Source organism: Nematostella vectensis, chromosome 9, assembly GCF_932526225.1.
Source record: "Nematostella vectensis chromosome 9, jaNemVect1.1, whole genome shotgun sequence".
Taxonomy (NCBI): Eukaryota; Metazoa; Cnidaria; class Anthozoa; order Actiniaria; family Edwardsiidae; genus Nematostella; species Nematostella vectensis.
This window is the reverse complement of record NC_064042.1, coordinates 8,528,540-8,543,633: the sequence shown is the minus strand read 5'-3', so window position 1 is coordinate 8,543,633 and position 15,094 is coordinate 8,528,540. Positions and strand designations below refer to the sequence as shown.

Below are 15,094 nucleotides of genomic sequence, written 5' to 3'. Positions count from 1 at the left end.
TGATAAAAACGAGTTAATTGCGTATTTGGTTAGGCTCGAGTAGAAGACTGCTTATTTAAATGGAATTCCATCGTTTGCTTTATCAATCATATCATGAATTCTTAAAATTGCTTTAAATTTTAAAGTTTTACTGGAAAAAACTTAAATATTTATTGATATCGTCTTTCATGACTTTGTTTAGATAAGTATACTCGTTATGATTATCTAAAGAGTTAAATGAAGTGTAAGGGAATGCAGAGTTTTGAAAGAATTCGGCTGGCCATAAAGTCATGCCGTCGCCCCGTTCAAGTGCCCTGGGCCTAGGTTCCTCGGGCTAGTGGATTAAAATTAACAAAGAATACGCGTTATCGATCAGGCGATAAGATAGTTTATCAATGGGTGTAATTACAAGAGAGATACTTGATCGTACACGAAAGGCATATTAAATCAACAGCTGTTGAGGGTTTGGACTGGGCTCTGTTGCGCAAAATTACGGTGTATCACCTATCTCTATATATAACGGAACGCTCGAGGCCTAGAAATGTGTCCATTTTATTGCGGTGTTTATTTTTACTGAGTCATTGTAAGTAGCGGTTTGAAGCTCCCAGGTTTTTCGACCGAATCGTGATCTGCGAAATACCGACCCTCCCGTCGGCATTCGTTCGTCTCGCTTTCGGGTTTTTAGCGAAATCGGCTTTCGGGTATTCCGGCGGCCAGCATCAAAGATGCGCGTCTTGCCACCTCCACCTCGGGTTGCTGTGAAGAGAAATATCGGGCCTGACACCAAAAGTCGCTTGTTTTATTCCATACTGTTTCCTGACGTGTTGTCCATAATCCCTTTTCTAATGAATCCTTTTCAAAACAAAACACACACTCTCTCGCAGTGATTTTTTATTTCTAGATTGGGATTAAGTCGTTAAATTTAAAATTGATTTTGCGCGCGTATAACATAACATAGCCGATAACATAACGTTATATAACATAACGCAGTGATTTTGGCAATAGATGCAGCTATTGATTTTTTATTTACTATTATTTTTGTCTGTGGATTAATAAGAAAAATGAAAAGGTCATTTTCAGACATTCGTTTGATATTAATGTTTGTCGACATTGGTATCTTTGTTAAAAGTACGGCTCTTCCATTGCACTCTTTTGTAAAAAAAAACATCCATTCAGGGAATACTTATGGCATCGTACATACATTGCTTAATTTTCATTTTCTTGTTTTATTTTTAATCATTTTATTGTAGCTTTGACTCGAAAACGTAGTAGATTTAAAACTTATTCGATCATGCTTCCCAGTGATTTTGAAGAGCCATGTACACTGCCATTTTTAGAACAATGAGATGAGCCCCCTCCACACTCCACCCATCCCCATTATATTTATTAGGGTGCTACGTTACTGGTTGGTCAATACAAAAACCTACCACCCCCTTTAGAAAACTGTAATAGGCTATGAATGACCTGACCACGACTGTATGAGAGGTTCTATCAATATTTCGCACTTCAACCTTAAACTGAACAGGAAGTTTTGCGCACATTCTCACGCAGATGCGCACAAAATAACGCTAATATTGCGTGACTCCTCAGCCATGGCAATTAGTATATGCAAATAAAATCAGCCCTGAAATACCTTAGCTTGATTATGCCCTTCGAATGACTCCTAACAAAGCGTTTCCGCCAGCGCCGTACTTCACGAGTAAGGATTCGCTTCTTCGTTACCATGATCTATCTCATCACATGGGATAGTTTATAAGAAGATAATAGGCCACGTAGCTGGCATGGAAAGAAGCGATGTAATATTCGTGCTGGTGTTTTTTCTGAGCACCGCTATCCATCGGCTTGGTAAGGAACCTACTTAAGGAGTAAACTGGTTGGTATTCCATGCGCCTGTTGTTATGCCCCTGTTAAACTTACTGCTCCAAATGAATCCTTTTTAAGGGATTATTATTTCTTGTTGATGATAGGCATGTTTTGTCTCAAGAGTTTTTAGTTTTGAAGGTCAGATAAAGGGTATTTTTGGAGCAGACATCGCTCTTCGGTATTTGTCAATAAAGAGGTTTATTAATTGCTCATTTGGGATGCGAGATTCTCACGCTCTTATAAACAATACAGCTATTGTACACTAACTCATCTAATTAACTTAGTTGGTTTTCTGATCTTTTTTATAAAACATCACAAACGGAGCTTTAATCGATTATGAGTATAGCTGATTATTATTTGCTTTGACTATCACTCGCTCTCTTGATTGGTTTTATTGTTTGGAACATATGATATGATAATACAAAAATTCAAATAAACGTTGTACTTAAGGGATGGAGATTTTTCAAGAAGTAAATATAGTTTATTTTTGCTCTTAAATCCACATCTCCAAATGATAAGCTCTAGAAACTTACAAATACACTTGGTGTCTGGGGCCAGTTCCTGAAATGCTGGATAAAGTTATCCACGGACAAAAGTTATCTGTTGTATAGGATTTGTTCAGGATTTATCCGTTGGATAAGCATTTATCTACAGATAACTTTTATCTAGCCTTCTAGGAGCCGGCCCCCGCTAACATGCCACGTTAGTCCCTAAAGGTCACTGTCTCATGTAGTCGCTCAAACCCTTTAGTAAGCCTTAGCTTTGAACGTACGATTGGAACTGGACTTGCATGCACTGCACATTCATTAGATATAAAGTAAAATATCACTATGAGACATGAGTACTCACATATTCACTATAGGTTATTCGTTATTATTTTTCTTTTTATGTTTTTGTTAAGATAAATAAAGTCTCAAATTAGACGATAGGAATTTTTTCAGCTTCGTGATGTTTGGAAATTTACGGATTTACGACAGATGCGCCATAGATTATGACCACCTTTGATATCTGTTGACCATGATAAGGCATTGTGGGGATTGCTTGCGGGCCCGTAGCCAGGGGGTACGAAAGACCCACCCCACTCAACTGTACCCTGGGTACCAGAGCCTCTGTACTTGAAATTAACCAACTTTGCTCGATAATATCTAAATTTCATATCTTTTAATTTTCCTTAAAATTTGAAATTTAGCTTTTGGTCAAAGAAACTACTTGTATGCGGAATCTTGATCTTATATATTGAGGATTGAAAAATTTCATGCCATTTTTTTTGCTCTCCTTGAAAAATTTCATGCCATTTTTTTTTGCTCCCCTCCCCTCCCCTCCCCTCCCCTCCCCTCCCCTCCCCTCCCCTCTCCTCTTGTTGTCCTTAGTATATCTCATTGTTCACTTCAGAAGTTTTATTTACTCTTTATTTATTCTTCAATATCATCTAGAGAAGACGCTTAATCCTTTAAACATTCCTTTCCAGATGGTGCGGTTAGCGTGCGAGAAATAGACATCACCACCAAAGGAAAGACCGTCCGAGTGGAGTGTACCGTGACGGATGAGAGATACCAGGGGTGGTACCGCATGGATGGCGAAACCGAGAACAAGATCACTGGCAAGAACTTTCTCACCGATAAATTCTACACTATAGACAAGGGTGATAAGCATACTCTTGTCATTAAGAGCATTGAGGTCAAGGATGGAGGGTACTATAAGTGCAAGGGGGCGAAGACCAGCAAGCTCTTCCATCTGTTTGTAGAATGTAAGTCTATTTAATAAAACGTACTTTAAGTGCAAGGGGGTGGGGGAGGGGGTGATGGCGAAGACCAGCAAACTCTTCCATCCATCTCTTTAGAATGTTAATTGATAAAAGCTATTACAAGTTCAAGAGGGCGAGGGCCAGAGAAGTCTTTCTTCTAGCGTTTATGTCTATTTGATGAGAGTCAGATATTTTGTGGTGCTTTTCTCTGTGTTGTTTAGAAGTGTTTTGTCATGATGCTTTGAACACTGAGTCGCCTTAAAAAGGACGAAAGACGCATTTACTCGATTCGCTCCCATGACGGTCAAAACCGAACGGAAGAACTTCTGAAAACTGTTTCGCTTGCAATCTCATCTCATTGAAATATCCTCTCATCTTTGACCTGTGTAACAAGTTATTTTTTGGATCGAATATAAAACAACAAGAAAAACAGCTTCATTTATACCCAAAATGAAAGCAATACAAACAGTTACTTGCAATACGACTCAGTTAATATTCCAATACATAAAACGTACAATATTTATTAACCTTTACTTTTTATTTTTAAAACATATTCAACAAATTTGAATGTTTTTAGTGGTCCGGTAAGTGATTTCTATAAGTATAAAGGAAACTCTAAACAAATCAGGTATAACATATTATATAATAAAAACTCTAGAAATACTCGGATTGGCCCTTAATGGACTTTTACTGGTTCTTATTTTCTAAGTGTGCTTTTAAAAAAAGCATGATTTTGGCCTAGCTGCCTCTTAAATTCAAGTTCTTACACACTTTTTTTTGTAATGAGATGAACGTCTCATGTTCAAAGGCTTTCAAAGCCTTCGAGACGTGCGTCACGAAAATGGGATCAAGGACAACATTAAAAAGCGTCCATAAGCACAATCTCCATCTTGCTCTAAAACGAATACACAAGTCTAATCTTAGCAAACTATTTCATGCAGTCGTTGTCTTAGAATTCCCGAAAAGTCAGAGATTAGAGCGAGGGCAGAGTCAGGTGATCCGATGTTCCGCCGAGGGCTATCCGACCCCTCACTACCAGTGGTACAAGGACTGGAACCCCACGGTTCTGGACTATTCTGACGACCGTTTAACGCTTCTTCCAAACGGATCCTTGCTTATATCCAACGTGCAAGAATCAGACAGCGGGAACTACACGTGTAGGATTACCCAGCTTGACGAAGTGGGCAGGCCCAGGGAAGAGCAGAAAAACATAGAAGTGCTTGTGTATGGTGAGTATACAAGTTTGTAGGGAAGGGGGAAGAAAAGCTAGCAACTGCTCATTTACTATTACGTAACTTGACGAAGCGGGAAGGCATATAGGGAAGAGCAGAAAAACATAGAAGTGCTTGTGTATGGTGAGTATACAACTTTGTAGGGAAGGGGGAAGAAAAGCTAGCAACTGCTCATTTACGATTACCTAACTTGACGAAGTGGGAAGGCATATAGGGAAGAGCAGAAGAACATAGAGGGGAAGGGAATTCTTGTGTATGGTGAGTGTGCAAGTATGCAGGGGGAGAGAGAAGGGACAAGGAAATTTGTTGGGCCATTGCTCATGTAGGATAACCGAACTTGAAGAAGTGGGTTGGACCTAGGAAATGGCAAAAGAACATAGAATTGCTTGTGTATGGTGAGTATACAAGTTTGTATGAAAGGGGAATGCTTGTGTATGGTTAGTATACAATTTTGCAGGGGGGACAAGGGTGGAGTGTACCGTGACGGGTGAGAGATACCGACAGATGCCACTGCTTGGGTAGGCTTACAGAGCTTGGCGCAATGAGAAGGCCCAGGAATCAGGGAAAGGATTTTAGAGTATAAGCTTGTGGCGAGAACAAGTATGCAGTTTGAGCGGTGGGTGAATGGGAGCGGTGGATGAATGGGTCGGCTGTAGGGCGGTTGTAAGGTGGGAGTGAGAACTGAGACACATCAAGGAGTTTCCAGCGAGTCGTCGAATTATTATATACATACCGAGATTTACGCGCCAAAAACTATTGTGATAAAACTAGTCTCTTCGCGCTAGAGAAGCCAGCTGAATGGTCGTACGATTTTTTCCGTTAGTGAAAAACGCCGTATCGACGTTCTGATTGGCTATATCATTATTTTCACTTGTGAGCAAAATCGTTTCGTTTGTTCGACGAATCGCTCGAAACTCCTTGATGTGTCTCAGTTTACTCATTGAGAGTGGCAAATCTATTGTCTTCCATTTTGAACGCTTTGTATTCAATTTTCACAGTAAAATTTCATTTTCTCGCTCAATGGAGCTCAAGAACAAAAGTAACATGAAAAATGAAATGCTTTATATCTGAATGATCTTTTGATACAAAACAACGAGTGAATAAAAACTGAAAGTTCTTTTGATACAAAAAAACAAGTGAATAAAAGTTGTACAAAGCACTTTCCAGGCTGTATTTTATTTATAATATACATACTGAAAATTTAAAAATAAGCTTACATAATATTTTATTAGACTTGGCTGTTCGACCGACGGTTCAGTTGAAGACAGACAGAAACTTACATTGAAATGAATCTGTCTCGCTAATGTCACGTACGAGACTGTGATGTTAGATAGCGTTTTACAGCCTTACATCTCGCTCGGTTTTTCCCTTTGTATTCTTGTTTTAAGACATTCTACATAATCCTTTTTCGTTTCAAGACTTTCTAAATAGTCCTTTTTCGCTTTTACGATTTTTATTCACTTGTTGTGTAAAACAAACCCTCTCCCTGCGCTTGTTCGTTCGTTTGTTTTACATAACTCGTGAAAAAAAAATCGTACGCGCTCACCAACCGTGAAAAATAACCTATAATTAGATGGAAATTCACGGAAAACAAGAACGAGTTCTGAGTTTATGATAAGTACAGGTCGGTGTGTTTAGGATGTTTTGGATATTGTGTATGGAGGGATTCGAATCGTAGGGGGTACAGGCTATTACTTGGGTAGAATGAATAACTTTGAAGAAAAACAAAGGAAAAGAGAGGGCATGATAGCGAAGGAAGGTGAATGAAAGATAGGCTGTCAATAGCGAGCGAGAATGTTAAATAGAGTAAGGATAGACTCGATATTAGTGGGAGGTGACATGGGGTATGCTGGAAGAATAACGAGGTAGAAGAGAAGAGATCAAACCGAGGAATCCATGGACTTCCCTTGTCACTATATTCATCTGTTCTGTCATACCCAGGACCTCCTCGTGTCGACCTGTCCAGATCCAGTACTGTGGTCTACTCGTACATTGGGAATCTGCGCGGAGACAAGTTCGAATGCACATTCTGGGGCTACCCCATCCCTAAGATGTCCATGCATAGAAGTGGAGCAGTATTGAAGGTATTCACTGCTCTACGATTTACGACCAATTAATGTAAGTTATATTTTTCCGCGTTAACTAATCATGATCGCGAAGCTGCTCGTCATAAAGTCCGAGGCGGGTCAAGAGAAAATCGGAGGTGGGGGTCCAGAGCAATTCACGGTCCAAAGCTCAAATCAGCATCCTCAGCTCTGGTAATAGGTCACTAGATCCATCTAAGAACTTCTTTCTATCCACATGCAAAAATAAAATTAACTATGTACTTAAAGCCGCATTGTCACCAGTTTACTTCCGGTCGATAACGTAACAATCTCCGATGATTTTTGATGGCAAACGCAAAAAATATTTCAAAATATTGAAAGCATTGTGTTTATTGGAAGTTTCTTTGAGGATGTGATTGATAATTTAGAGCGGATGGCCTGTTTAATATCTCGGATTTTAATAGATTCTTTTGTCTTTTAACGGTTGAGGTCTCCGTCGGACCTCCGGAAGTAAACTGGTGACATACAATGCGGCTTTAACTACCAAGCAAGGTTTCAACCGGAGTCAAACTTATCCCCTCACATGAGCAGGATGGAGTCCGGACCCCCTCCTGGACACGCCCATTGTCAATAGATCCTTGTAACAGTCTCTTGGTACCCTACATTGGCAACACATGATTTCAACAACTCCTTGAAATCCCCGTTTTATAGAGGTTTCATTTATTTAGAAACATGTCCTTTAATTATTGCTGTTTCGGTTTGTGTTTTTTTTTTTTTTTTTTTTTTTTTGCTGTTTGCTTCTGACAGTCACGTAGATTCCCATTATGTAGGGGCTCAACTAAAAAACACGCTTTTCAAGATTTTGTTTATGCCCATTAGCTCAGTGCTGAGAGCTACTTCCCTTGCAAGTCTCAAGGTTCCAATCGGGTGTTTGAATCTGGCTCGTTGCTTTGTTTCAGAACACGAAAGTGAAGGACCGCACCATTACGGGACATGTCACGGTTACTAGTGACGAAGACTTCGGCGACTACGAGTGCCGCGCTAGTAACGAGCTTGGGAACGCGACCCACATCGTTCAGCTCAAGCAAGCAGGTGCCCGAGACAGTGGCTTTAGCTTTTGTTAAAAATCCCTTGTCAGCCACACCTTTGTTACTGCTTTTATTTAATATCGGAGACACATAATGTGCTTAAATCTTTAAATAACCCTCTAAAAACAAAATTCAATCCAAAATATCGCATTGGCTTTCCCAAATCAGCTGATGGAATTGGATGCTTTTTCACACTTGCTACTTTGCTAGGATGCCAAAATAACGGCTGGTAGAGGCTGTTTAACACAATTTACGCCTATTTAAACAATTGCTGTTGTTGTTTCTCTTCTACTTCTATCAAACGTTTTCCCTCTTCTCCTCCTTGACTTTCTTCTTCTTCCTGTTTAATCTTTATTCTTCGTCTTTTTCTTTTTTTTCTTTCTTTTTCTTTCTTCTTCATTTTCTTTTTCTAGTTCCTCTTTTCCATCTTGTTTTTCTTTTTTTTTTCTTCTACTTTTTCTTGTTCTTCTTAACTTCCTAATATCGTCTCAAAGGTGGTCCCGACTCTCCGACCAACATCTCGACTGTGGTGCATTGTGGATACATCTCTGTCACGTGGGACTCGCCCCTGTTCGACGGTGGACTCCCCATATTTATGTATGAGGTGGAGCTTCTCCGTGGCAACCTAGTAATTGACAGCGCTCTGCTGAGAAACAAAAACCGGCGCTTCACTTTTAATGGCGGCATCGTCACACCAAGTACTGTGTACGAGCTCAGAATCAGGGGGGAGAACGAAGCGAGCAAGGGGGAGTGGGTGAGACGCAACCTTACCTCGGATGTCTGTAAGTATTGAACAGATCAAAGCCCAGCCTCACAGCGCCTTACATTAGACAAGCGCTTTGCTGTGGCCAACATATCATAGATGGAGTTTTGGAAAAGTTCAGAGGAAGGATAGAGTCTGTGCCGCGACCTTGCGTAGCCGAAGAAAAAGCTTAGTTATCAGCTCTGCCATCCGCCTGTAACAATAAATGGTTGAAGTCTGATACTTCACTCATGTTATTTGATTAGAGATATATCTATTGTTTGCTTGAATTACACAATTGGTAATAAATGCTTTGTGTGAATAGGTATTGCGTGTAAACATTAAATGGTGGCATTGATGACACGACGGAAAAACCTGGAAAATACGCAATTCTAGATAGAGAAGGAAGACATTATTTCCTACAATGGCCATCGGTTCCTTGTATTCCAGAATGATTTTCAAAACACAAATAACGTGAGACCGAAATGCACATACCCAGATATTTTTTCCTTGATCATCCTTGCGCTTTGTATGGGCTTAGGGATGAATAGCTCAAATTTCAATGACACTTTACAAAAAGTCGCATCAATTTAATAGAAGTCGCATTTGATATTTCGTTTGCTATTACTCACTAAGTACTTAGAGAAATTTTCCTCCTTATTAGATGTGAAATAGGCTTATTTGAAGCGTCATGTCATGTTTTTAAGGGCTTTTATTACGTCATCAGGCCCCCCTAGTGGTAAGATCACTATTACCAACAAGGAGACAAACCTGGACTCCACAAACTTTGTACTAACGTGGGAGGGTCCCCCTGACCGGGGAGGCGACCCTGATATGAAATACGTAGTGGAATACACCAAGCTTGATGGAGACGGGGGGACATCTCATTGGCTCTCTACGAAGGGAATCCGGGGGATGCAACATAACATCACAGGCCTCTCTAGGGGAGAGAGGTACAAATTTCGAGTCATCGCTGTCAATAGGCGTGGTCGGAGTAAACCAGGGGAGAAGGACTTCAGCGTTAGTGAGGTTGCCATCTCACCCCCTCCACCCACCACGAGCCGTGAGTATTACAATGTGCATGTATTATGCCGTACTCTTTTTGAAGCTCCAGGGTTCGAGTTGTGTGAGTTGTTTTTACTGATGCGAAATTATCTATGCAAATAAGATGAACATTTGAATGGCGAACAAAATCTACTTGAATCACCTTGAAATTTAATCAATTCAATAAAATGGGTCAATTATATTGTTAAAGCATTTTCCACACGCATTTAATGCCACAAAAGGTAGTCGTAACCTCTTTGTCTCTTGTTGTCTCTTGCTTATCCTATTCTAGTACCCATATATGATTACGCTTATCCTATTCTAGTACCCATATACAATAACACGCCTTTACGCTTTTTGTGTTCTAGCTCCCATAGTTCCTCCCCCCGACCCCGAGGTAGTGTTCGATATGACAGTGAACTGTTCCTCCCTCCTGATCCGAATCGACCTCGCCCTTCATCACTTTCCTGATCTCGACCACAACTCCTTCCGGTTGAGAAACGAGTCGTGCGGACCTTACCAGAAGTCAAGCTCCCACGTCACCATGGTAACCAGACTGGATGGGTGTGGCACCACCGCCAAGCACAGGAACATGTCCGTTACTTATTATAACAGGTAATAGGGCGCGGTCAATCACGTGTCAATTATGCTTTATGTGACGCCTCATTTCGTGGCCGTTATATCCAGTGTAACAGTTGTCTTGCATATTAGGGTTTCTTCGCAAAATGTTTTCATTTAACGTCTCCCCTGTCTCCAGTGCAAAGACTGTTCTAAATATAAAAGTGCTTTGCCAATTTGCTTTATCCAACGTGAAGACCATCCTGTATTTATTTTTTTCTTGTACACCCAATTCCGCATTACACCCCATTTCGTGTCCATTTAATCCAGTGTGAGGGCTGCCTTGTAAACACAGGTTTTTCGCTACATTGTATTGCATCCCACCTTAATCCGTGTCCGTCAGTGTGAGGGCTGCCCTGTAAACACAGGTTGTTCGCTACATTGTATTGCATCACAGCTTAAAGCCGCATTGTCACCAGTTTACTTCCGGTCGATTACGTTACGATCTCCGATGATTTTTAACGGAAAACGCGAAAAATATTTCAAAATATTGAAAGCAGTGTGTATATTGCAAGTTTCTTCAAGGATGTGATTGATAATTGAGAGCGGATGGCATGTAAAATATCTCGGATTCTAATAGATTCTGTCTTTTAACGGTTGAGGTTTCCGTCGGACCTCCGGAAGTGAACTGGTGACAATGCGGCTCTAATCCGTGTCCGTCAGTGTGAGGGCTGCCCTGTAAACACAGGTTTTTTGCTAAAGTATATTGCATCACGTCTCATAGCGTGTCCGTTTTATCCAGTGTGACGGCCCAAGTGGTGAGCTCGAGGAGCAGAATGCACATCGTGGAGTTTCCCTTCAGCTGTACTTTCTACAAGAAGCGTACCATCGGCGTACCGAGCTTCCAGCCACGCAAAAGGGTCACGGTAGTCGAAGGTATGTCACGCAAAGAAAATAAGTCACGATAATAGATAGAATGTCACGCGATAGTTAAAAAATGAGGCTCTTACACATTGGATTTCTTGTCTTCCAGAGGGGTTCGGTAACTTCTCATTTGAGATGGATCTGTTCCGCTCCTCACAGTACAAAAAACCCTTCGATGTCTCTGAGTACCCCGTGAATGTGAACCCAACCTCCGAGAGGCTGTACGCGCAGACCAAGCTACTCGCGAGCGACAAGAACCTCGTGGCTCTAGCGTACCAGTGTGTCGCCACGCCCTCCGTAGATCCCAACGACCCTACGCAGTACTCGTTTATAGATAAGGGGTAGGGCGAAGGTTGCGAGAGGGGGATGGGAATGTTGCTGTGGTGGCATAAGTATAATCGGAATGGTGTTAATCTGTGTTGTGGCTCTAGTGTTCTAGTAGGCTCTAACGTACACGCCCTAGGGCGAAGTATACCTGTTTATTTGCAAGGCGAGGCAACAATGGAAGTGAGGAGGGGGGAGATCTTGGTGATGTTGTGGTGGCAAGGCGACGGTAATGTATTTTTGTAAAATCTAACTTTAGCATATAAGTGTGTTCAACGATTCAACTTAGTACGTACTTGTCCTTCGAGCAGGAGTAATGCCGGCGTGTTTATCTGTTGAGGTAGTAGTTCATCTTGACGATATATGTGGTGGTGGTGGTTTGTTAGAATGTGTATGTGAAGACAGATACAATAAGTCATGTATCGAGGAGCATGGAAGAGTTTAACCAAGCCCCCAGTGATCGTCAAGGATTCCAGTTTGTATGTATTCGAAGGGCAAGGCGTGATGGGGTTATTTCTTGCTCGGTGTTGTTGGTAACGGCGTTTTTTTTTTTTTTTTTTTGGGGGGGGGGGGAATAATGAAGATGGTCGCATTTGGGTATGGATGCTGATTTTACTAAAGGCAATGATGTTCCGCGAAGCATATTTTGTGGTGTATTTTTTTTGTTGCATTGCAAGTTGCAAGTAAAATTTGTTTATATTTTTAGCGACATTTAAAGAAAAATTTCCCTGTGTATTATGTTTCTGCAATCTGCAATTTTTTATTCGTCATCGTTGCATTGCAAGTTGCTTGAAAAATTGCCTCGTGTGACATTGTCTTGATAGGGTTGTGTGTTTTTCTTGTAGTTGCGCGATTGATGACACAGTCAAATTCAACTCCATGGCGTCGCGAGCACAGCGCTTCGAGATGGCGCCATTCAAATTCCGTAACGCAAAGTCAAAGACTATCTACCTTCACTGCCGCGTCCTCGTGTGTCATAAGGATGATCCGCAGTCCCGCTGTCACCAAGGATGTCAAGCTAGCGAGAGGAGACGGAGGAGAGGGCAGGGGGAGGGTGTGGCGGCCCGGTCTGTGGTACATAGTGTCACCCTAGGACCTGTTGGGGTGGAGACGCGACAAAAACAATTATCAGGTGAGGACCATAGAGGATTGAAAGTGGGGTATATGCTATGGCGTGTGGGGGGACTACATAGTGTCACCCTAGGACCTGTTGGGGTGGAGACGCGACAAAAACAATTATCAGGTGAGGACCATAGAGGATTGGAAATGGGGTATATGCTATGGCGTGTGGGGGGACTACATAGTGTTGCCCTAGGACCTGTTGGGGTGGAGACGCGACAAAAACAATTATCAGGTGAGGACCATAGAGGATTGAAAGTGGGGTATATGCTATGGCGTGTGGGGGGACTACATAGTGTTGCCCTAGGACCTGTTGGGGTGGAGACGCGACAAAAACAATTATCAGGTGAGGACCATAGAGGATTGAAAGTGGGGTATATGCTATGGCGTGTGGGGGGACTACATAGTGTTGCCCTAGGACCTTTTGGGGTGGAGACGCGACAAAAACAATTATCAGGTGAGGACCATAGAGGATTGGAAGTGGGGTATATGCTATGGCGTGTGGGGGGACTACATAGTGTTGCCCTAGGACCTTTTGGGGTGGAGACGCGACAAAAACAATTATCAGGTGAGGACCATAGAGGATTGGAAATGGGGTATATGCTATGGCGTGTGGGGGACTACCTAGTCTTGCCCTAGGACCTGTTGGGTTGGAGACGCGACAAAAACAATTATCAGGTGAGGACCATCGAGGATTGGAAGTGGGGTATATGCTATGGCGTGACATAGTGTTGACATATTGGGTTAGATACTATTTGAACAATCATTAGGAGAAGAAGGGGGAAGGAGGTATATGCTGATGCCTGTCAGGGGTGGGGGTTAGGGGGTTGGGAGGGAGTTAGTACATAGTTTTATCCTGTATGGGTGGGAGACACTACTGAAACAATTAGGGTAAGAACCATACGGAAAGGGGTATCTATTCTATTTCACCAGTTATACTGGTGCGGAAGGCACAACAGAGCTAGGCTCTAAATCAAGTACCCCCTTGAGTGTATTGTTAGTAAGCATTGTAAGCACTGTCACTGGGGGTGGTCACTGCCAGAGGGTTTATTGCGTCCCCAGTGGTTCTTTTACGTCCCTTCGGTTCAGGTTAATGTAGTGCAGCTTGAAGAGACGGGACCTCCGGTTTAGTGTCCTTATCCGAGAAGACTGGAAACACGGGAGAATAACTTCAACTCACTTGTGACACAAATTCGAACCAAGGCAGGAACCCGGAAAAAATCCCCAGTTTGAGCCAGGATTCGAACCTTGGCCACAGCGGTGAGAGGCCGACGCGCTAACACACTTGGCCACCCGTGCTTCCACGGGTGGCCAAGTGTGTGAGAAGGGGGCTTCGACTAAAAATGCTTCTTAGCTAAGTGTTTTTCTAACCATATTTTTTTATTCCAGCACCCGACAAGCACCGCGCGCCCGGCGGCAGTATCACATACGTGCTAAGCATCGTTTTCGGTACACTACTGGTCAGCGGACTCATCTTTGTTTCCATTGGCTACATGCTACGGCGATACCTGATAATGACATACAGTGGCGGAAATCACGTGATCGTTGCTACTGACAACGACGAGATGGAGCTCCACGAAACTGTCTCTCTTTGACGTCTGGCCTGAGCATGCTACTAAGAAGACCTTACCGGCTTTATATCCATACAGAAGTTCTGCTCGAGCAATTCTGGATCTCTAATTCGTCTGTTGAAGGCTCGATGTCAACGCCTTTCAGAGAACAAATAAAAGAAGTGTCTTCTTTGATTACTTTGCGAGACAAAGACGTTGAACGAGGATAAATATTAAGTTAGCCTATTTTATATTATTCTGACTCTTGCTGTGCTTGTTGTGTTTTTTATTCAAACGAACGCCTATTTCTATACCCTAACGATTCTTTGCCATCTAATAGGCATCAACATTAACACATAATATCTTACCTTGTATGAAAATGGTTATACATCTGTACATGGGCAAATACATTGACACAAAAAGACGTGCAAAAGTCGTTTATAAAATTCAACAAAAAAAACTCACTGAAGGCCTTTAAAAAGCCCTAATGACCCAAACCTTTCTTTTTGCTTAATATTTGAAGATCATGTTATGTAATCTCGAAATATTCATCTCAAAACATACTTTTATACTTAATTTTTAAAATTCAATCGAAGTTTTTACTGGCTTCCACGAGTTAGCCGATGGAAATGGATGCATTCTAACACTTGGTATTGTGCTAGGATCACAAATAGCAGCTGACATGGCGGACCTAGGTCCATCTGGTATGACAAATCTTTTTTTGTCGCAAAAGGAACGATGCAAAGTAGATATACATTAAATTATCGAACTGAATAAACTTTGATCACTGTGAAATTTCAAATCCGACTAAAAATAAACTGTTCAATTGCATTGCTACTAAATAGTCTACAAATGATAATATTTTCCAAAATGAAAATATAT

General features: G+C 41.7%; 1 protein-coding gene across 2 annotated transcripts in view; it reads left to right on the top strand.

The window, feature by feature from the left end:
• The first annotated feature begins 1,609 nt into the window (after positions 1 to 1,609).
• The window catches only part of LOC5515446 (neural cell adhesion molecule 2), a 13,686-nt gene continuing 201 nt past the window's right edge, over positions 1,610 to 15,094 (top strand). Inside the window, exons 1-12 of one of the 2 annotated variants that reach the window (XM_032385110.2) lie at positions 1,610 to 1,824; positions 3,311 to 3,589; positions 4,528 to 4,815; positions 6,760 to 6,902; positions 7,823 to 7,955; positions 8,446 to 8,733; positions 9,421 to 9,756; positions 10,106 to 10,352; positions 11,098 to 11,231; positions 11,329 to 11,560; positions 12,389 to 12,675; positions 14,052 to 15,094. The exon at positions 14,052 to 15,094 is cut by the window's right edge and continues 201 nt beyond it. In XM_032385110.2, coding sequence (XP_032241001.2) covers positions 1,761 to 1,824; positions 3,311 to 3,589; positions 4,528 to 4,815; positions 6,760 to 6,902; positions 7,823 to 7,955; positions 8,446 to 8,733; positions 9,421 to 9,756; positions 10,106 to 10,352; positions 11,098 to 11,231; positions 11,329 to 11,560; positions 12,389 to 12,675; positions 14,052 to 14,257 — 2,637 coding nt within the window. In that variant the 5' untranslated portion in view covers positions 1,610 to 1,760 and the 3' untranslated portion in view covers positions 14,258 to 15,094. Of the gene's footprint in view, positions 1,825 to 3,310; positions 3,590 to 4,527; positions 4,816 to 6,759; positions 6,903 to 7,822; positions 7,956 to 8,445; positions 8,734 to 9,420; positions 9,757 to 10,105; positions 10,353 to 11,097; positions 11,232 to 11,328; positions 11,565 to 12,388; positions 12,676 to 14,051 lie in introns of those variants that run through there. The other variant, XM_048732725.1, reaches the window with a different exon arrangement.